At 31.5% G+C, this 24,912-nt stretch overlaps 1 protein-coding gene across 1 annotated transcript; it reads right to left on the reverse strand.

The window, feature by feature from the left end:
• Positions 1-1,237: 1,237 nt before the first annotated feature.
• Positions 1,238-21,001, reverse strand: LOC143196350 (uncharacterized). The gene is made up of 15 exons (XM_076404014.1): positions 20,816-21,001; positions 20,591-20,757; positions 18,409-18,645; positions 17,967-18,348; positions 17,737-17,907; positions 15,636-15,887; positions 15,413-15,579; positions 9,116-9,170; positions 6,111-6,263; positions 3,981-4,147; positions 3,692-3,928; positions 3,257-3,638; positions 3,026-3,196; positions 2,719-2,970; positions 1,238-1,401 (listed from the first exon to the last, which is right to left on the reverse strand). Exons 1-15 carry the CDS (start codon positions 20,970-20,972, stop codon positions 1,238-1,240), a joined length of 3,114 nt encoding a protein of 1,037 aa, XP_076260129.1. The 5' UTR covers positions 20,973-21,001.
• Positions 21,002-24,912: the final 3,911 nt, after the last annotated feature.

Genomic DNA, 24,912 nt, shown 5'->3' on the forward strand with positions numbered 1-24,912 from the left:
TATATATATATATATATATATATATATATATATATTAATATATATATATATATATATATATATATATATATATATATATATATATATATATTAATTATATATATATATATTAATAATATAATATATATATATATATATATATATATATATATATATATATATATTAATATATATATATATATATTGATATTTTGAAAATGAATATCATTTAATCGTTATACAAATGAGTTAGGTGAAGGTACATTATATATATATTATTTTAACTTTATTTTTTTTACAAGTAATTTATTTGTATCTTATTTATCTTTTTATTGTTCAGATGCAGAAATGAACAAGGAAGTTATCGCGATGAACTTGTAAGTTTTCTAATGCATTGTTAATAACTGTACGTCTGTGGGTATTTCTATAAAACTAAGAGATTTCTGTTCTAATAAAAAAAAACTAACCAAAAATTATATGTTGGTATACATTTTCAAATAAATGTATATTTTATAGAATTTGGCCTGCAATAGAATTACAGCTGCTAGTCGTAAATCCTTTTGCTCTTTAATTTGGTCTTATGGACAGTGCTAGTATTATTAGCTTCTAGTTTAATATATTTTACATCGATTGTAATGTATTTTTCATCTGCTGAAGTCTCTCATGGCCTGGGGAGAAAAGATCGGAGACAATTAATTGTAGGATTTATTATAGACGATAACCCATTAAGCAAATTACTAATTAAATTTTGTATCCCTTTTTAGTATTTACTTTTATAAAAATATCCTCCGCGGACGAAAACACCCAGACGCTGATTTTGAGCTTTTCCTACACCCATGTGCAATATATATTACGCAGCCCCATGTTCTACGCTCTATGCTGAGCGTAGATTACTCAATTTAGTGTCCCGTAACACACGCTTTGCTAATCACATTATGATGTACTTGGTAACCATTTAGGTCCAATCTCTTAATTTAGATTTGGTAAGTAAAATTCACATTACTTATTAGACCATATTATTATTTAGCATTTCTTAAGAGATATTTGATAATTAACAGAACGGATCCAAGTCAAAGTTGGAACCCCTGCAAATTAATAATAAGAAGCGAACCACATCGAGTTCATGTTAGTACTATTATTATAAAACACTGTAACTAATTATAACTTATTTTTCGATATTATATATATATATATATATATATATATATATATATATATATATATATATATATATATATATATATATATATGTATTTTGTTAAATCTTTTCAGCCTTAATATAAATCCTATCATCGGGCAACATAATAAATACGCCCCGTTTTGGCTTGATGGGCGTTTGTGTTAAAGGACTCAACGTGATTTTAAAGTTCTTCAAGATTTGAATTAAACCAATTGCGCTCTGCATTCTGCCAAATCGCATTCCTACAAAAAAATATATTAATAAATTTAATAATAAAAATATATTTTATTAACTTTAGCTTAAGTAGTTTAGTTTTATTTTAATTTGGGAAATACACACTGATGTATTAATCTTGTACTCGCCTTGCTTTTATATTAATGCATGTACAACAAAACAGTAGTAATAAATTAATTTAAATTGTGGAAATTAAGATTGTACTATTCATATCTAATATTAAATGTAATTAATAATAAAAAGGACATACATCCGCTAATCATGGAATGCTTGATACCGATATTCATTACTTTTGTCGTTTTATTTGAAGAAATCTGCTAGTCCATCAGACACTTTCAGAAATTTATGATGATAGATCTTCATTATATCTCAGTAGTCAGTTTTGGTTTCAAAGATTTAAAAAATGGGGCTTTAATGTCAATGACGAAGAACGGCCTAAAGAGCTGTACAAGTTTGAAGATAATGAATTGAAAAACTTATTGAGCGAAATCTGACAAATTCTCAAAGAACGTCGGAGTAGTTTGCGGTTCATGAGTCAACCCTTTCAATATTGCATTTATATGCAATGTGTAAGGTCTAAAATGATTGAAAATGGTCACAAAAATTTCTATAACACTCAAAAAGGGATCAACTACGATAATCCTATTCACAAAATGTTATGGGTTACTCCAGGAGAACTCTGCAGATCAACTCCATCAATATTAAATATATATTAAAAGTGTTCTTACAATTTTCTTTTCACACATTCTTCTGCATGGAGGGGTCAACTATGGAAGGTGTTACATATTACGAGCTGCTAATAACGATTGAAATTATTTAGTCAATTCATCAAAGTGAACAAAGTACTTTTGCAAAAAAAAACAGCAACTAATAGCGTAATATAGTAGTATAAGTTATCTTATTATTTGACAACATTCGGCCACATAATGCAAAAGTTGTAAAATGTACACTGGTGCAGTTAGAATGAGAACTTCTGACTCTAGCATCATATTCACTAGACATAGCGACTTCTTATTAGGGTGTTTTCAGATCGATGCAGCACAGCTTGGTAGGCATACAGTTCTAGACCGTGCAGAAGATCATTCTTACGACAGGATATCTTCATATTACCAGAAAAATGGTTAAATATTGTAGAAAATATTGGAAAATATGTTGATTAATATAAATGCCAATTTTTAATAAGAGCCTTTATAAAGCGAAAAATGTGTCAAAATGCAAGTAAACATCTACTAATCAAAAAACTTAAAAGCTCATTTTCAATTTCATACATAGTCGAACCTTATCATATATTGGATTTACCTTTACAAATTACAATTATAACTCACCTATACAAATCCTTGGACCTTCACCGAAAGGTAGGTAGACATATGGAGGAATAATACTTTTGTTTTCTGCTGAAAATCGTTCTGGATCGAAACGCTCTGGTTCAGGAAAATATTCAGGATCTTTCTGAAACCCGATGACTGGTATAACCACCCTACTACCTTTCTCTAACCATAAATCGGTATTTTTTAGTTTATATGGTTTAACTGCTACACGTGCAACAACATTTAACGGTGGATATAGTCTCAAAGTTTCTAAAACAAACAAAATTTGTTTATAAATGAGAATCATACCATCAACTGAATATACCATCTAATATCTGCCTGATATAGGTCATTTCTTGTACTGCTTCGTATGTTAGGTCACCATTATATTTTTTCAAGATTCTATCAATTTCTTCTCGGGCTTTGTCTTGGAGATTCTGATGAAGCGCCAGCTCGTATAAGGCGAAATGAAGTGTCGTAGCGGATGTGTCAAAACCTGTAATATTAAATGACATTATATCGTTACAATATCACGACAGAATTATTTCAGACTTACCAGCTATAAAGAAAACGATCACGTTAGCTATCAGGTGATTTAAAGTAAATTGTCTCTCGCTGCTTTTAGTCTCCATGTATAAATCGATAACCATTTGCATAAAATCTTGTCGTTTAATATTATTATTTATCCTATAATCGATGGTATCTTTAACTATTTCGGAAAAAGCGTCAGTTATGTCTCCTGGTAGAATCGATATCCCCATAGTTCGAGCAAGGCCTTCGGAAACTCTCGTCATTATCGTCTTAACACCTTTCATAACACTGATGCGAAATATTTCACGACCAATCTCTCGGAACTTAGAGTCTTCAGCTTTGAAAGTACCCAGTTCCAGCCCAAATATGTTTGAACCAATGACATCGATCGTATAAGCTGACATGATCTAAAACATAATTTTAATAGTGCTAATGATTTTGTGCTATTGCGATTTATTACATCTTTAGCGTCAATATCTTTCCCACATGCAGAGCACTGGTTCATATAATCCAACAAGGGTTCGGTACATTTCAGCACTCCAGGGCACATCATCTTCATTTTAGCAGAGGTGAAGGTGTGCGACAAGTGTTGCCTCATGTATCTCCACTCGTCTTTCTCCACAACAAACAAATTCTCATTCTTTGGGTCGTCAATGGGATTATGGAAGAAATCTCGATCGGTAAAGTAGGAGAAATCCTGTAAAACAAGCGCTATATGATACGAGCGTAAAGATTTGTACGAATTTTACCTTGACCAGTATATCTTTGACATACTCTGGATCAGAGATAACCAACACCGGATTGGCCCAGTTCCAGGCTCCTCCAAATTTCAAACCTCTTTCTTTCAACTGCCTATACCAATCCAATGTTTCGATTCCATAAGAAAATGCACCTAAGCCAATACAGTTATTGTTTCCTGAAAGAAAAATTTTCTTTCAAATAACAAATATGGACAGACGTAAGTTTTATTTATATTTTGATAACGCCTTGGAAATACTATGGGTTGTTAGAGTCCATCTGACATTTCCAATTAGAAGTTTGATCTTTATAAGCATAACATTCTTCACAATGTGCACAACTTGTGTTGTTAATAGCGAATTGAACATTCTGCAACGTATCTGTATTTATATTTATATTTATAGTAATTATCAGTCGCGCTTCTGCATCAAAATTTCGTATAACATCTTCCTTCTCCGTGGGTTCATTAGATGATAACGTATTGCTAATTTTTTTCTGGATTACTGAATGGAGTGATGACAAAACAACATCGATGCTTATTTTTAAGGTTAGGGTTAGCAACGTTAATGATAGCGGTAAACAATTTGTTGTAGCGACACAATAAACAGTCCCTAGTTACGAGTATAAATATGCATAAGAAATTCTTTCCTCCCGCCATTATAGAAGACACGGGTGTACTTCTCAAGAGAGTAAATGTTTAACTTTCTTCCCTGTTATTAGGGACGAAAGTGATTATGTGATTTTCACGTCAATTAACAAATGAGGAACAACCTAAAAGAAGGTGCGAAGACAATAAATTGCTACACCTATTGGACGACCCAACTTAAACGGTAAAAAGATTCTTCAAAACAACTCAGCAATTGGTGAGATGACTGTTTCCAGGCAATTAGATGCCATTACACACGCCACGAATTGCTTTTCGTTTCAACAATACGATTTTAAAAATAATTATTTTTCTATAGCATATTGTAATCGGCAATGAAGAGTGGATTTATTCAGTGCATCGACAGCGAAGCGGAATATTCATAGCCATATAGTGTTGCTGCTGGTGAAATCAGGTATGAAGAAGATTAAAAGACGTATTTATGGAAAATAGACCACCAATAGTAAATTATACACGGAAACTCATTATCTTGCATGATAACACTAGTCCACACGTTGCAAAACTTGTGAACTGTTAGAGCTCGAATGAATTCTACCGCACCCAGCGCATAATCAAGAATAGCACTATCTAAATACTATATTACTCATGTTACCATGTTGCATCCAACATGGTAGACGGTTTCAAGAAGCCCAATAAGTGCGAAAATTAATCGATGATAATGATTCGATATGAGAATGAGATGAGACGAGTCAATATTTTACCACTGTGTCGCTATATTACGAGAAGGATGAGAAGAAGTTTTATAAAATTATGAAAATATTCTTAGTATATTCTTTAATATTCTTATATGTTTACTGATTTTCCTCAATAACTGACTTTTTAACATACTATGGTAATATGCGTAACCGGCACACAAAGAGAATGTCTACTTCTTACCAATACTGTTGGTGCCGAAGGACTTATTACAGCAGCAATGGCTTCAAATACTGATAAACTCCTGTTTTTCAAATCATATACACGATTTTACCAAAAACATGAGCAGTGCCCATACTATATTACCCGATATGCCCAATATAGCAGCGACAAACACAAAACCATCCATAAACACACTGCAATATTCATAACCTCGAATAAAATAAACTGTTTTGGTACTTAGTAATAAAGTATTTTTAATGGATGATGTTATATTTTATGATCAATTAGCTATTATAGCTGGAAAATTGTAATTATGTATTAGTCAGTCATAAGAACAGCTTACAATCACACTCAGAGTCTGTCGAAAAGCTTTATGTAATCACCTAAGAACCGCTGAATTGATGTCCGAACCAGAGTGACGAAAGAACGAGAATGGATACCAGATGATGGCTTCACGATTGTAAAATAGTGACCGTCGTTATAAAGTTTTGATAATTAATTGATGATAACGGTAATGATGACTAATAAAATTGTAATAATTGAAATATAAAAAGGAACACTGAAAACACTGACCTATTACCAAAAACTAATTAAAATTACATCGTAATAATTTTCAACTTACCTAGAGGAAATTTGGGTTTTATATAAGAAAATCCCTTCCTTTTCCAATAAGTGAAAGAAAATTGAAAATATAAATAGATCCCCGATAGAACAAGCAATAAAATGAACCCACTGTAGGTTAATAAATATTGTAAAACTAGAGTAGAATTCATTTTTTAAGTTTGGAAAGGCTTCTACTTACTACAGTGCAATGTGCTTTAAACCTACATATATATACACACTATCTATTATTTGCATTATTTAAAACAAAACAAATGGATTGCATGACTACCAAAAAATGTACAAGGTCTGCTCCATATTAATTTATGAATAAAGAAAATAAATATTAGAAAAAATACTAATTAATTAATATTTTAAATGCTAATTAATGATATATGTGCCATTTTGATCGATGGTATCTTTTCACTTTTCTGGTGAAACGGTGGATGCATCAAAACTTCCCAGCCAGTTGCTCCCAATTTTGACCTAGTCACTAGTGAGTGGTCTAGTTTCGTTCTGATGAAAGACAAATCCATTGCTTTTGGTTGATTTTGGTCGTTTTTTATAACCTACTTAAATCGCATCGTTATTGCATTAACAGGTTAATTGAAAAATCCCCGGCCTGACACATAGATGGTGATATTATAATTAAATCAATATGTTTTTTAGTTACCCTCAAAAGATGCGTGTATAAATTTGACAGCTGTCCGATCATTAGTTTGTGAGTTATAGCATTTTGAATGAAGCAACTTTTGTCATTGTGAAAAAATGGATAAAAAAGAATTTCGCGTGTTGATAAAATATTGCTTTTTGAAGGGAAAAAATGCAGTTGAATCAAAAAGGAAAATCAACCATCAAGGATTTTAGGAGGAGAAGAAGGAGTTTAGACGTAGTGAAATGAGCACCAAAGAAGGTGAACGCAGTGTACACGGAAAAGAGGTTGTTACCGACGAAAACATTTAAAAAAGCCACAAAGCTCACTTTTGACCAAAATCAACGACGAGTTGATGATTGAAAGACTGAAAGGACTGAAAAGTACGGAAGGTGCAATGATATGTCCCAGCCAAGTGCTTTCAACGCTTCCTTGGCCGATTTTGCTATCATTATTAACTGTTTCACCAGGTTTCAACAGTTCATAATACTTCACGTCAATCTGGCCCCACCAAACACAGAGCATTGTCTTACGACCAAAAGTATTTGGCATTAGAGCCAATCCAAATAAATCCATTTTTCATCACCCGCCACTATTCGATTCAGAAATGACTTCGGATCATACCTTTGAAGCAGCAATTCACGGACAATTATTTTTAGATTTGGGTTGGTTTTTCATCCAAAACCCTTCAAAGTTTCACATCTTCAAACTATCAATCTAATGTATTATTAATAATTATTTATTATGTATAATAGTTTTTTAATTAAACCTTTATTTTTAAATATGGAATAAGCTTTAATAAAATTTACTTAACTTATATAAATTATAGCAAATTATAAACGAAATTAACAAATTATTTATTTTCATTCAACATTACAATATTACTTTATATTTATCGGTCCTGGTATTAGAAAGATTTTCAATCGGCTAGACAGCATGCGTTCGAAAACTTTAAATACATTCTTGAAACTCGCTGGAACGATTTATAGGCAATAATATAAATAATTGGCTGCGTAACGCAGCAGGAACAAATTTTCTTAAAATATATTTCATTATCTTATGATGCGTATTCTATTTGATGTTTATATACAAGTAAACTTGAACACGCTTTCATTTTGCCCTGAGATAAGCTTCCTCCGCAAATATTGATATATTGACAGAACAGTAACATTGTGTTTGACCTGACCGAGGTAATACTTATAATATTTAGTTAAAAAATAATCACAACCAATAGTTTTTAAAAATAGTTAGCACTAATTGAAAAATAAAAAAATTGTAATTTATAACTGCACATTATTATGCAAAATTTAAATATTTATCATTAAAAAAAATGTTATTTAAAAAATTACGTATTATCGAATTTCGACCACAATTTATTTTAATCATGTTTCTCTCCTAACAGAGTAAATAGAATAATTTAATAAAGATACGTTTCTGAAAGAGTTTTGTTGTGTTTTCGCAGTATCTTAAGTATAATATCAAAAATGTATTTCATAATAACATTAAATAAAATAATAAATGACTGTATATTAAAACATATTAAAATAACTCTGTCAAGATCTAACACTGACAAAACTTTTTTAAATGGCATTTAATTAAATCTAATTTAATACTTGTTTTAAGTTTCAATAATCAATAATTTCAATATTAATAAGTGTAAATTACTATACAACTGAACATCATAATAAAATATCATAAATAGTATTATATTCAGAACTACAACATGTTCATAGCATCAAGTATAAATATTCATAATATTTTTTTACTTTCATGTTATGAACATAAATATGGAATAATAAATAATGTATTACATGTTTGACTTTATTTGTCTATAAAGTAAATAATGAAAATAATTGATACACAGTTCAAATAATAAAATACCATATAGTCACATATCTTATTAATTGTTAAACACCTTAATATTTATCAATGCTCTAAAATGTTTTCAAGTATACTTTTATTATAATTTCATCTATTTGCCCTATGTATTCTGGCTATGCAAATGATCTAGTTAATTTTATTTTAACTGCTGCATATTTTCAGTACTTCATTTATGTATTCATATAGTCTGCATCTTTTATCTATATTTGTAACCTAAAATATATATTGCAGTAACCATAAATACACCAATTCAGATTAAAAGAATAATTTATTTACCTAAATTTTCAAATACAATTACATAGTTCTTTACCACTCCCCGATCTCACCGTTGCAAATAGCTCCTATACTACTTTCTACTCTATCTTATATCACACGTAGGAACTAATAACTCGCCAAAAAATTATGAATTAAAATTTTGTGAAACTATGTATAATTGTTAATATTCTTGCAACATTAATTTTAACTCTTGGTGCACAAATTCATGTATTTATTACCTGCAATGCTGCATTTGGCTAATGCTTTGTTAAGAAATGCGTTTATTACAGAAACCTGAAATAAATCAGAAGAATATCAATTACTATCAGTCCTTAAGCAAGAACAAATTTTCTAAGTTGTTCTCTGTTCACCAAATATCAAATTAAATCAAAAGCTGATTTCAAAATTCCAGACAGACGATTCTTATTATTTTCAAATATTGTTCTACGTTCGGATGAAATTTCCGCATATGTCGAGTTTTTCTTTCACAATTGTATATACCTTCCGATAAAGCGGTCATATTAATTTGTTTTCTCTACAAAAAAAAGTAAAATATAATTTTATATATATAGTCATACATAGTCATATTCTTAATCGTTTTTTATCTAAACTTGGTACAACACTTTAATAGTTTCCACAATACGGAAATAACTAGCATTGGGAACTATCGACTGAAGACAGTCGAAACAGTCGATAGTCGCAAAACAGCCGAAACAGTCGATGGTCAAAAAACTAGCGACTGAAAATAGTAATTACTATTACAATTTCATGGTTCGACTGTTTTTTTTCAATTCGTGATGTCACACGAAAATTTACGAATCCTTTCCTGTATAAATTGTGAGACATAATTGCTTGGGGCACTTAATTTCATAAGTGGTTATATTCTCCAACGGTACTAAGCGAGATGGAGATGTATAAATTTTTTCATGAACCAACTTTAATAAAGAAAAGGAAAAAAAATACTGAATACAATCATAATAATAATAATAATACATAACACGCAATTTATAATTTGATTTTAAACGAAGTAGAATTACTTCTATATTTGAATGTTCTGTGGATCTGTAAAAAGGAATGGAATTTTTCTATGGCATAGAGTACCCACAAATGTTTTATTGTATTTTAACATTATTGGGTACATTTCTATCAAGATAACGACTAGGACGACAGAGCCAGAATGTTAAAAATCAGTCGAATGAAACAAGTAGAACCAAATATAGTAACTAAAAGTACACGACTGCAATAGTCGATAGTAAATAGTAACAAAATCAGTGGGACCGAAAAAAGCGATCGAAAACAGTCGATAGTAAAATGTAGTCAATTTCAGTCGATAGTTCCCAACACTAAAACAAGACAATATCTTAATATCTATTTAAATATCTTACACTGCTGAAAATTAAATACACTTTCCGTTTTAATATCGTTTCAAATTTGTCTTCCGATTAAAAATTACCAGCCGGCATTTTATGGTACAACCTTACCAGATTTTTATTTTAAAAATTACGCGTCCGTAGTTAAACAGAAACGTCGAATAATCTACCACATAAGAGTTGCAGCTGGTAGCGCATCGGCCAGAGCCTAAAATATTTGTCTATATATTTTGTGTCACCCATATGATGACTTGCTTGCTTGATTTGGACGTATTTCGTTTTATTGGAATTTATTTTATTTGTAGCGCATATTACAATATGTAAGCCTAAAAATTCTTCCTCGATATAAGCTATAACCTTGCCAAATTTCGAACCTCCAGGTTCCCCCGTTCTTCTCAAAAAGGAAGTCAAAATTTACGCCAGCCGGCTTGGTTAGCGCAATAATAAAGGCAACAGTACGGTCCTCCTACTGTTACGATAGTAGCTAGTTCGAATCCTGCTGGGTCATGGTCGTAAATTTATGTTTGTGATTATTTAACATTTGTGGTTGTCCTTAGACAAGAGGGCAAAATCCGACAAGGAAAATGATCACAGTCACGCCAGTAATCAAGCTGGGTAAGACCAGATATCTTCTGGGATGATTTCTAAGTTGGTCATTCGCCAGTCGGTAGGCTTAATGCCGAGTATCGTGGTTCGGAGCCCACGTTAAACTGTAGGTACAGTCCAGATAAACTCTCGTTAGTAAAAGGAGACTTTAAAAAGAATTTAAAGGTACTATTTTTATTGAACCATTTGATCTATATGTAAACATGTAATGGTATTTATCTGGTGAATATATAAGTAGGTAATTGACAAGAAAATTAACTTTGATATCGTTAAACATTATATTCAATTACTATTTATTTTCGTCTACTTTTTATTAGTAAGCTAGGAAAAAGTGATTTTATATAGACAGTTTGCGTTATATTAATAATGTGAATATTGCCCGTTCGTCCAAAATCGAACAGTAAATAAGTTTCTAAAAAGTATAAGAAAAGGCTGTGTTAAAGATTATTGATTGTACTAACTAATTAACTAATTTATTGATATTGTAGATGATACAGTTTAAAAATGCTACTAATATGTTTAAACAGCCCCCAAAAAAAATTTGCAATTATAATTTTCTAAATCCACGCAGCCAAATAGAGTCTGTTAACTTGCAAATGCATTCCTCTAACATAATAAAATTATTTATAAAAATCTAAATAACAATATTTCGACCACTACTTTAAGTTTTTCTCTTTTAATTTTTCTCCGGTTAATTTTATTTTCAAGTTACATCTTACATTAAATATGCTTAATACAATCTTAATTTACAATTTAATTTATTATTATTGTTCTGTTGTACATCAATACGCAAGCAAGACGAGTACCGGAAAAATACTTATTTCCCAAATTAAAATAAAATTAGACTACTTAAGGTGAAGTTAAGAGCAATTATACACTATAAAAGTTTATGTGGTTTGGTACGCTTCAATCTTCTGATTTCGTTCGTATTATCCAGCAACCTTATTTTATGCTTTAAGTCAAAATCTTGGAAAACACAATAAATCAATGTGCAATCAATCAATAAAACATTGATAATTAGTCGAAGAACCTTGTTTCCGCGGCATTGAAATACTAGACGGCTTGGTGTTTTAATACAACTCCATAGATTCAAATTATATATAAACCAATCTCTTTGATGTTAGATCAATTTGAGAGTATATTTTCACTAACCAGTACAGTTGTTTGATATTGAATTTGATCTGCTCTGCTTTTTATATAATAACGGGTAATGATGTCTCCAATTTAACGTGCCTTTAAGATGGATGCCGAAGTATTTAATTGGTTCTGCTTAAGAAATCAAGCATCCGTCAAGTGATATAATTAGGCTTTTGATATTTCTCAACGAAAAATTAACATGGACACAACGGTATTAGATATTATAGATTCAGAATTATCTTACGACTCGCAAGTTTCCCAAAGAAATCTAGATTAGTGGCAATATTCGCCACAGTGGTCAATGAAAGTATCGTTTAGAAGAAAAAATACGTCATGATTCCACAAGTTTTAGCTGCAGTTTAGTTGCAGACATGCTTAGGAACCTTTAAAATTTCATGTATGCTCTGTGGTGCTTTATATTCCCCAAAGAAACGTCATAGTAATAGTGCATCATAGAAGATTTAAGAAGACAGAATGAAGACCTGCGAAAGCAGATAGCTAAAGTGAAAATGTTCGCTCAAGCACAAACCGACGCCCTGAACAAGCAGACGGAAAAGTTGGAAAAGAGCGCAAAGGCTTCCGAAGAAGGAGAAATCAAAATTCTCACTGCTACGATAACAGACTTCATGAAGAATCAAAAAGATGTACATGGAATGCAAACAGCTTACGGAAAGCAAGCAGAATTGGAAGACGCCATGACATTCTTTGACGTCGATATCGTTCTCATCCAGAAAACTTTCCTGAAACCTTCGCATCGTCTCTCTTTCGAACACTTTTTGGTCTACAGAAACGATAGAACTCCGGGTCGAGGCGGTGGAACCGCCATTCTGGCCAGAAAAGGGGTCAAACACGAGCTCCTTCCATCGTTATCAGTAAACAACTTCGAAACAACCTCCATTAAAATCGATGTCCAAGAACGTCCCTTCGTGATTACATCCCTGTACAGGAAATTTTCTGCATTCAACTATGCCGAATACCGATCACTCGTCGAAGGAAAATTTCCAAAAATAATAGGTGGCGATTTCAACGCCCACCACCCCACCTGGGGGTGTTCCAGAGCGAATCCCGCAGGTAAATCCCGTGGGTTATGGTCTTGCCCTGCCAGATGAACCCACCCATCACCCTAGTACAGTTTCTCAAGGCGCAGCCAGAATCTTTGATTTCTTTATTCTTCAAGATGTAAATCGCCATTCCGAAGTTCGAGTCCTTGACGAATTAGACTCTGATCATCGTCCGGTCCTTCTCAAACTCAGAATCTGCGCCACCACTCAAGCCCCACTAACAAGATTCAGGAAAAAGACCGACTGGAAAAACTACCAATCTCTTCTCCTGAAATCCGATCCAATTCCGAAAATTAACACACCAGAACAGAACACCCGTCTAGCCGCGCACATCCATCACGCTCTTGACTAACATAAAAAGCTTGGAGCAGTTCTTCTGGTCCTAACCAATGCTTATTTTACAAGATGTTAATTCGGTCCGTACTCCTCTACGGATCTAATGTCTACTTCAAGTTTGTTACACCCAACCAGGTCAAACGGCTTCACGTTTTCCAAAATAAGCTCCTCAGGAGAATATTAAACCTTCCATGGTTTTTCAGAAATAATCAAATTCATAGGGAAACTGACACTCTAGAAATCAAGCACTTCATATTTCAATTATTCCAACAAACAACAACTCAGCTCAAGTTCTTCTGAAAATGCGCTTGTTCGCGAGCTGGTCGACATGCTCCCCCCTTCCAGGCTGAACCGACCTAATCCGTCGCTACAGTCATAACTTTTGCCCCCATACAACAATACTCAGTTGTGTGTTAACTCAGGTTCGTGAATCAATATAATCGCCGGGCCCTCGTGCCTAATAACGGCTGCCCGATCAACGGGTGCCATATCCCCAAATTTAATGCAGTAGCAGTAGCGATCCACACGGGTCAGTTGTAAAGCGGTTTCGGTTTAGTGTATTGGTAAGCCCAGAGGCAGTCCCACATAACGCGGTCCAACTTGTCACTCCAAGCTAAATCTCCGCGACCAGGTATGCGACATGCATTCCACCGCCTGGTTTTTAGACAAGAACAAAAAAAAGTAATAGTGCAAATTATTACTGTTCTTTAAACTGAGAAATTTAACAAAATTTACTATTGAATTATTAGCTTCTGGATTAAGACTACGTTTATTGGTTAAAAGTAGCTAAAAGTTTCGCAATCGTTACAGATTATATCTTCAGGGCTAAAACCCTAATGGTGAAGCTCTCCTAATCATCTTATTCTCTTTAAGTAAGAACCCATCAAAACTAATTGTTCAGCCGATACAAAACCCACTTTTCGTCGGAATAATTAGAAATTCAAGCGATGATGATATAGCACTGTGTTTGCTTATCTGTATATACCTTTATTGATATTCCTTTGGTGTTTATATACCTCGAAACACTTGCCATGTTATGTTTCCAAATTACCTTGTAGTAACTACAATCTCGACTTTATTGGTCCAAAATTCCCTGTGAGTATGGGAACAAATTTCCCGAATACTTCAGTCAGTCTTTCATTTACCACCATTTATGAACAATTTCACATCAGAATAAGGAAAATAAAAGCATTTATTGGAGTAGAATTCTTTAATGAACCTTTAATGAATCCTTTAGTAGAACATGTATATAGTAATTGTATTATTATGGAAATAAATGTATAAATGTTACATCACGCGACTGTTGCATGACAAATACATACCCTTGAAAATTCGAGTGGTCACTGTTAACGAGCGATGAAACAATATTTTCAATATTTCAATTAACCTTTGGCTTTTTTAAATGAACTAATTGCTATAGGCTAATACCGAGTTATAATTACAAAAGAGACTGATTGCTTTATCATTTTATTTACAATTATTTAAGGTATTCTTATCTCTGCAGTACTTCGATCTACAGTCCGAAAATAATCTAGAACCATATCTTTAAAAAATTCAGCCATATAAATCATGAAAGGGCAGAGTTTTTATAATAAAAAATTAAATTTATATTATTAAAAATAGAAAACATAAAACTTACGAAAGGCTCGGTCTCTCAGATACTATGGACATTACGTTTCTTGAAGAGTATATTTCTTCCCATCAAATAGCAATATTTAATCATCACATAAAATTCTTGAATGATATGTTATTAAATATATGCAGACAAGTTTATAAACATGATCGATAAAATATAAAATAATCGGGTGTTTGAATTTGTGTTTGAACATAAAGAAGTAAACTAGTTATTATCTCTTTGAATATGTTCTCCAAGTTGCACCTCTCTCTAGTTTACCAAAATAAAACGGTAAATTATCACATCATAATGGAAATAATTGATAAATAAAACATCGTCTAGATATAAATATTTTATTGAAATATCTCATTAAATTATTTTTTATATCACAGAAAAATCACAGAGATCTTAACCATTACAAATCTTCTCTGCTTTCAAATAGATCACATTGTTGGGAGCCATTATGAACACACCACGTTTCGGTTTTACAGGAACCGTCTCATCGCACTGGCTGAACCTAAAATTGCTGAGTATTTCGACTAATCCCAGTGTCATCTGCATTAATGCAAATCTCATCCCTGGAATGAAATAAATCAACCGAATAAATTTTTAATTATGTTAAATCTGTCTTTACCTATACATGCTCTAGGACCATCACCAAAAGGCATGTAAACATTGGATGGTATGGAGTTTTTTCTCTCTGGCGAGAACCGGTCCGGATCAAAACGATCCGGATCTGGAAAATATTCGGGATCCCTGTGGAGTCCAACAACGGGAATAATAATTTTGTCGCCTTTATTTAGGATTAGATTCGAATCCTTGAGTTTATACGATTTTACAGTTACACGAGACAAAGCATTTATTGGTGGGTATAATCGGAGAGTTTCTGAAATATAATAAAGCTATTAGATACCACGCACAGGATTCAGTATATTACGATTGTTTTCTTTAAATAGACACGGCGCGTTTATAATAATTATTTAAAATTATGTCGTAGATTTACTGTAAATATATTATTCCAAATGTAACATTTGAAACCGAAACCTAAACCATATAAGTTTATAACGACATAATCATTTACATGTTAGCCACTCAAGTCTTTCTCACATATTTTAATTGTCTTTAATTTAACTTATCTAATATATGTACTCTTATAATTTTTTCACTTTGAATAGGCATTAATTGAGAATAATTCGACAAAGTCTCATAGTGCCAAAGTGATTAAGCGCATAGTTATAGATCAAAATTACCCAACAGAAATAAGAGAACTTAAAAAAAAGTAAAAAGAAAATCCAGAAGACAGTAGCAAGAAACTACGGATCCTACAGATAAATTACTATTTAACATTAAAATTCATAAGCTTACATAAAAAATTCAAAAATTTAATAATTAAAAATCAATTAGCTTCCATCTTACAATAGCTATCAGGGTATGAAGAACGCGATAATGCTAGTAACTTAAATCTCAAATTATCACCATGGTCTATTATTACTGTCCTTATAATTGCTATAACTATTATACTAAAATAATTCCTAAAAAAAGCCATTGACTAGACTAAGGTAGTGGTTCAACTGAACAACCGCATACTAAAAAATAACGAAGTGATTATGATACAAAAGGCTTATAAACAATTTGATGATGTTATATATTACGTATCTATTTCTCTATTAAAAGTTGTCATGATATATTTGAAAAAATATAACTCTTGAGAATAAAATCAATAATTAAACAAAATAAACTAATGGATTGTCACTCTTTAGATGTGTGGTCAAGGAAGTGCCATAAGTCTTTGATAGTTCTTGCCAGTTTCTATTAACTTTGGAATGAAGGCTTAATATTTAAAATAAGTGCTTGCAAAGCTATATGTAAATATATTAACATCATATATATCTAACAGACTCTTCAGAGTTAAAAACAGAAACAAAGTACAATACAAAATGGAACACAAATAGATTTTTATTTGGAACCAAATGTTGCATCTTTAAATACTTTGTTATTATTTATAAGTAATATGCAAATTGGTACTTTTGTCTTCTGTGATTTTCAAGAAAGTTCGTGACAATTATTAGATTTAAGGTTTGATATGTATATATGAAAAATTTAGGTTAAAATAGTAATGGGAAGCGTGGAAAGAAAGAAACAATAGGTACATGAAGATAAATTATTGTCTAGTATACATAATCATTAAGATTGGTGAATAAAGTTCATCATAGTTATAATAATTTAAATATTTATTACCGAAATCGCGGATTAAAAGTTCCAATACCAAGTGCTAAAACTAGTTTATGCTGTGGATTGCACTCAGGACAATAATATAATAATAACAAATTTTCAAATATTTGTAATCAGTGTAAACGAACATTGGTATGTACTCAATACTTATACCGAGACATAGGAATCCCTACAGTCAGAGAATAAATCAAAAGAGTCACCGGAAAATACAAAGCCACCGTCATAAAAACCAGAAACTTAATGGACAAGATATATTTCGTAGAATGAAAAGAACGAAATCCTGAGAACTCATACATTAGTGCGCGAATATAAAAGAACTACTCATTTCTGAATAAGCTTAAGCGAGTGGGAACTATCAGAAAATGTGTTAATTAATAAATCTAGAATACCAATTTGTGATACAGATGGAAGCGAAATATATTTATCAGTATATAAGTAGGATATTACCTCACTATTGCTTCATACTCTAGTTCAATACATATCCAAAATTACTTAAAACTTACCATCTAATATTTGCCTAAGATACGTCAAATTTTTCATAGCCTCGAATGTCAAGTCACCATTACACGCTTTCAAAGTTATCATGATTTCATTCCGAAGTTTTTCTTGAATCTCCGGATTCATTGCCAAATGATATAAACAGAATGATAAGGTAGTGGCTGAAGTATCAAAACCTATTCGACAATTATATAGCTATATTCAAGTGATAAAATTTAATTTACGTTAAACCAACCAGCCAAGAAAAAAACAATTATATTGGAAACTAAATGATCGAATGTATACGGTCTGTCTTTGTCCTTTGTTGAATCATGCAAATCCATCGACAACTGCATAAAATCTTGACATTTCACTTCGTTTTTTCTCCTGTATTCAATAGTATCCTTGACGATCTGGTCGAAAGACATAATGATGTCTCTGGACAATATGGTGATGCCTAGATTTCGAGCAATTTTTTCAAACATGCGGAAAAATATCACTTTGATCCCTTTCATCCAGGTTATGTTGAAAACTTCTCGGCCAATTTCGCGAAACTTCGAGTCCTTAGCCTTGAAACTTTCCAACTGAAGTCCATAGATGTTAGCTCCTATCACGTCTATAGTATAAGCCGACATAACCTAAGTAATCCAAATTATTTAATGAGTTGCTGTATTTCAAAATTAAAATAGTATTCTTACGTCTTTTATGTCGATGATTTCTCCATTTTTAACCGATTCCTCCAAGCACTGAATTAATGGTACCGTGCACCTCTTAACGCCCTCGAACATGGTTTTCATTTTGACTGGAGTAAAAGTGGGACTCAAGTTTTGTCTCATATATTTCCACTCGTCTTTCTCCACCACAAAGAGACTCTCATTTTTGGGGTCGTATTTCGGATTGTGAAAAAAATGACGATCAGTGAAATGGTCAAAGTCCTAACAACGCAAAATTCTCATTTTGAAGTACCAAATAATTAATAAATTCCAAATATAAGACATCTAATTAACTAATGAAATATCGGCATATTAAGCACAGTTATATTTATCGTTATCTTAATAGAGAGTACGATTTCGTATGTTCTAAAATGCATCTTATTATTCAATATAACCTCCCTGAACTTACTAATATTAACGCATGATGTGTATTGCATAAACACACAGTTACAGTTATTTACTGAAATTTAGATAGAAGCACTTCAAAATGAAACCTGTGAACTATTTCCAAACCTTGAATATTAAAGTTTACGAAACTCTTCTTAACCTTAACCTATAGAAATTATTTAAAGAAGCTTACAAATCAGGATGTATAACTACCAAAAACGTGTGAGTGGTTTAATCAAAAAGCTTAGAAAACTATTCCTTATCCTGAGTGCCATGGAAACTTATTCCCTTATTCATTATTATTAAATTATTGTTATTATTGTTACATTAATATTAAAAAATCAATTATTCTAAACAAATGTGTGTTTATATAAATGAACATTATTAACAACTATTATGAACATACTTTATTACCTATAGAGATTTATTTCACTGCTTTGAAAATGAAGAATTAAAAACTGTAAAAAAGATGAAGATTCACGCGAAATATAAGAAAATCGATTAAAACAATCCTAAGGCAAGAATATTGGATGCCACGTGAACTGAAGGTGAAGGCGATCTTGCATGTTCCATGACAAATTTAACATCATAATGTTACCAGTAATAAAAGCGTATAAGATAGCCCAAAATTCAAGTCAAGGGAGATATCAATTCCCACATACCAACACAATCGATGTAAAAGAGGAATATGTGTTTCTTTTTACTAAGGTAATAATAATAACTCTACAACTGATAAGATTCAAGGAGCATGTTGTATTAAAAGCTGCTAAAATGCAATCAATAATGGAAAATGCCACAAGCAACAACACATTAACTGTATATGCAAACATTATCAGAAAAACTACCAAATCTGTAGACTAGACGTTAATTTTCCACCATCATCATGACTCGACCTCATCATAAACCGTATTTCCGTATACAGCATTCAGACTACCTGAATAATGAAATAAATAAAATTCAACTACCTGAATAATGGAAAACAATTCAAGTTCATGATAGACAGTGTTTCAGATAATAAATTATCTCCTGCTACTATTAATTTAACGCTATTAATAAACGCTACTATTAATATATACTATCATACGATATAACATGAAATTACGTTAATTTTCCAAGAATAATTTTCAAATTTGGGTGGTAAGATATGTTTATAATGTAATATCGCATAAAAATCGTCATAACGAAAGTATTAACATCACATTAGATAAAAAGCTGAACAAGATTACAAGTGAAGGCACTGTACTGAATAATTAAAATCCACGCGCATCTTGACATACTATCAAAGAAATTGGTTTGTTTGTCAATATATAAAATATATTTATACTGAAGAAGTTGCATTAAACTGACTAATGATCCAATGTTGCGAAAATAGTTCTTCAATTAATTATCAATTATTATTGCTACGTAGCCAGCGAGGAACTCCACTAATCATCTTAAAATCAAATAGATCTATGAAGTTATATAATATTTTGCTTTAAAGTGTGAAAGAGTATGGAAGCAACACAATTACTGGACAACGTGCAGGAAATCAAAGACTGAAACGAAGCAAACCACACGACATTTTAATTGGGCAAAAACTTATTATCCCCCAATCGTCTTAATATCCTGACTTATATATTGATGCAAGCACAATAGAAGAACACTAATACATTAACTTGTAAATTAAGATTCCAATCATGTATGATCTAAGATGTAATTAAAAAAGTGCCGAAGTATGAGAAAAAATTCTCTTGAAGTATATATGTTATTTTATACTTAATATAATTAACTTCTCACTGACCTTTACCAAAATTGTTTTAATATATTCAGGGTCAACGATGACTAACAGGGGATTATCCCAACTCCACGCTCCTCCATACTTCAGACCTCTCTTCTTAATTTCCCTGTACCAGTCTAGGCTTTCGATCCCATAAGAAAATGCACCAGTTCCAAAGCTATTATTATTACCTGAACCGGTATAAAGTAATTAAGATCAAAATCTAATACCAAAGAGCTGAAAACTTACCAAAAGGAACTTTAGGTTTAATGTACGGAACTCCTCTTCTGTACCAATGGGTAAAAGAAAATTTAAAATTTAAAAATATACAGAAAAATGTGACAACCACTAGGGCCGCGACATAAAACAGAAATCCTAAACATCGGTGAAGCATGAGATCATCCATTTTAACAATTAAGAAAATATAATAATCCTCTCAGTGAAAACAATCACTTATATAGGAATTAACACTGCAAATTATAACATTGATAGTGACTGTTAGTGATAAAGAACCACCACGAAGAAGTATATGCATTTAAATAAAACAAATAGCTCAGGAGGCTTGAAGTTTAAATATACGAGACGATACTAAAATGTAGTAACATCAATTTAAAAGCATGCTGTTTGCTCTATGTGACCGAATTTTTAATACATCGTAAAATCAACATAATGCTATCTAGTTCTATAAATACATTTAATAAATCAATTTTGATAATGGAATTATGAAAGAGCCGACTTTGGCATATTATTTGTTATTTTCTTTAATTTGAATTTGTTATGCAGTTTGTTATTTATAAAGATAAATATAAATATTAATTAATTTTAAGTTAAATCCTTAACATTTTTGTAAATACAGCATTTGTTAAAAGTATCTATAAAAAGTAACTGTAAGTAGAATTTCAATATGTATCTTTGTGAAGGCACAAATTTTAAGATAACATAAGCACATCGCTGCGGTGTTTTTGAATGTCCAAATAACTTAAAATTCTTTATAAATGTACGGCGGTAATTCATAAATTGAATAAGTTTAAAAATTATTCAAAATAAAGAATTTATATTGTTATTTTTTTCATATAACATCCATATTGGATAGGCTTAGAACAATCCTAATGATAAATTAACGTATTACTATTGTTTTGTATTAATTCACCAACAAGGCGAGTGCGAGATAAATACACCTGTATGTATTTTCCTAATTAAAATTAGTAACATTTACACACTTTATACGAGTTCGTTTTAGTTCGCGTCACTCAATTGCTCAAGCTAAATTCCTTCACGATATCCCGCAGTCATGTTGCTTCCACATTGGTGTGGTTTAATACATTTCTTTAATTTTTTACGTCAACATTTTGAATATAATAATGGTTACTAATAGATTTAATTTACTAGTTCAAACTCATATTTGCACCCTGAAGTCTAAATTGGCTTCAATATTGACTGAAAACTAAATATCTTGGATCCTTGAATAGTTATTAGATACTTACATTTTTTCTTAAAATTGTTTCACTCTGAAAAGAAATTTACTGAATGCTGGATTGTGTTTCTTTTTTGACTGGCATGCAATGAAACCCTGATGTTAAAACAGTTTAAAAATACAATTCATCTAGCAATCAATTTTCTTCCTTTTGGATTTTACTCACCGCTTATAGACACCTGGAAATTGTTGATTAACCAACTCCTAAGCCGCCTGAAAGAGTTCGAAAGTTTGAGCTGGGTTTATGTTTAATGACTCTAGTATATTTTGGACCTCCAGGTCGCACTATAAGTACTGTGTTTGATGGTAACAAAAATGAATGTCGAAAAGGCAACTTTAAGCATTCAGTGAATAGCATTTACATACACTGAATAATTTTAAATGAAGAACTACACTATTTTATGTAGAGTAAATTCAGAACAATGGAATTTAACAGTTAGATTAGATCGTTTAACAATTAATTACATCAAAACTTCAATATTTTACATCGTTAATTATCAATAACAATAATAACATCAATAACATCAATAATATATCAAAAATAAATATTTAAAATACATGTTTAGCGGACATAAAATTTGATTACATTAAATACTCACTACGAAATCATTTTTACTTATATTAAAATAGTTTTCAAAATAAATGCCTATTTTATTTGGTCGCTGCATGAATGGACATGCAACTTAATTCTAGTTCTAGGCGCACTCTATTTATGTGGTATCTCCTTTAAGTTTAGTCCACAAGCATCCATTTATATTTACACTCAGATAATATTATATCTATACATGCACGCAATAATATACTTATATAATTATATACACCCCAAATTTAAAATAACGCATTAACTGAATGTATAGTCCGAGCTCTCTTCATCTTCAATTACACTGATCAACAAACAAAATTCAATGGTATACTCAGTCAGAATTTCCATTTCTACTTTCTTTTTGACCTCATTTAACCATGTTTCAACACTTGTAACGACACTTTTATGTTTCTATTTTATTTTTCTATTTTTATGATCTATTTGCTTGCTGAATATCTTCACGGATAAATAAGTATAATATTTACAAATTGTCTCTGCCTGAATTATCTCGAATTTCATCTAATATAGTGTCTTTTGGAATTTTAGCATCATTTCAATTTTTGCAATCATTTCTATTTGATATTATCATTTATTTTACATATTTATTATTTATATCAATATTATATTTATTTCTATCTTAATTAATATTATTACTTTACATGTGTCTTAATGTATTGCATTTCATATTCCCTTACCCTTTGTGACGGTTTTATATCAAGCAGACAATAAGAATATATTTTTGTTGTCACATTTTGTATTGTTTACAACAAAGTTAACAACAACTTAAACGATAAAAAATATTGCTCCGCTGCATTTCTCGATATTTCTCAGGCCTTCGACAAGGTGTGGCACAATGGGCTGCATGTTAAATTTAAAAAGCTTTTGCCCCATACACACTTTCAACTGCTGAAATCATACCTCATAGACAGACATTTTATTGTCAAACAGGGTGACGAATACAATGACGTACGCCCGATATATTCGGGTGTTCCGCAGGGCAATGTTCTTAGTCCATTGTTAACCTATTGTATACAGCTGACCTACCGACCTTAAGAAACACTACTGTTGCAACATATGCTGACGATACAGCAGTTTTATCATCACACAGGGATCCAATATCAGCAAATGAGGCAAAATCTACCCATGTGACATTCGCCCTTGTAGAAGAACATGTCCCTCAGTAAAATTGAATAATCATGAACTTCCGCAAGCAGACCACGTTAAATATTTGAATGCATTTTGATCGACGTTTGACATGGAAAAAACATATAGTGACAAAACAGCTTGAGCTTAAACTAAACCAAATGTAATGGCTGATAGAGTGTAAATCTAAATTATCATTAGATAACAAGTTTCTGCAGTATAAGTCAATACTTATGGTATTGAACTGTGGGGTACTACTAGCGAATCTAACATAGATATCCTCCAGAGGTCCCAGAATAAAGAGTTACAAGTCATCGTTGATGCCCCATATTACGTGTCCAACAAACTGATTCAGCGCGATATCCCCTTAGAACCCATAACGAAGCGAAGCGAAGTATTCTGAAAGAAACAGTTAAATGTGCTCGATGACGGTGGAGTGCGTAGGCTCTAACGCAAACAATCATACAAACTGATTAAAAGACACATAGAGTGAGATTTAATAATCTGTAGAATAAGTTAGAATAGTCTTTAAAATAAGTTAGGATAGACTTTAAAATAAGTTACAATAGTATCTAGAATAAGATTTAGATTATATGCTGTACAGCAAATCACGTACTAAAGTTTTACTAACGTTCCAAGATATTAATAAAAAAAATCACACATACAACAATCCCAATACATCACGATAAATTGTTGATCGCTTACACTCGAATTTAGTTCACTAGACCTCAAAACTTTCAAACGAGTCAAACTTCAATGTTGTCGATTGACTCTTCATGATAAACGCATTGTGATTGTATTACTTTCACATAGTTAATCATGCGTTAAATATATTTGGTATAAAATCAAATCCAATTTACCAAATTAAAATAAAAATTGAATAGATAAGTACCTGAATCGAATTTCCTCAAATGTCTCTTCACGTTAGAACCGCTACAAAAGTTTGTTTTTGACATTATTCACAAATCAATTATTTCTCCATTACTACCTGCTATTATGAACAAATATGAACAGTACAAATTAATTTATTGCTAAGCGATCGAATCCAATGAACTACGGCAGCCATCATTGTTTTGTACCGTAACCCTGAGCATTTTTATGAGATTTTATTAAGCTAGATTCAGTATTGTACTGTTTTAGAAGGTT

The sequence above is a fragment of the Rhynchophorus ferrugineus genome, unplaced genomic scaffold, assembly GCF_030347505.1.
Source record: "Rhynchophorus ferrugineus isolate W39M unplaced genomic scaffold, kcgeb_rfMv2 rfM4, whole genome shotgun sequence".
Lineage (NCBI taxonomy): Eukaryota > Metazoa > Arthropoda > Insecta > Coleoptera > Curculionidae > Rhynchophorus > Rhynchophorus ferrugineus.

What these genes read in the sequence shown, in the direction of transcription:
- LOC143196350 (XM_076404014.1), bottom strand. Translation starts at nt 20,972, where the DNA reads ATGGATGATCTCATGCTTCACCGATGTTTAGGATTTCTGTTTTATGTC. An exon ending in TCTTAGGCAAATATTAGATG is followed by an intron (nt 15,888 to 17,736) that starts GTAAGTTTTAAG and finishes ATTATATTTCAG; the next exon opens with AAACTCTCCGATTATACCCA. An exon ending in AAAACCCAAATTTCCTCTAG is followed by an intron (nt 4,148 to 6,110) that starts GTAAGTTGAAAA and finishes TTTTTCTTTCAG; the next exon opens with GAAACAATAACTGTATTGGC.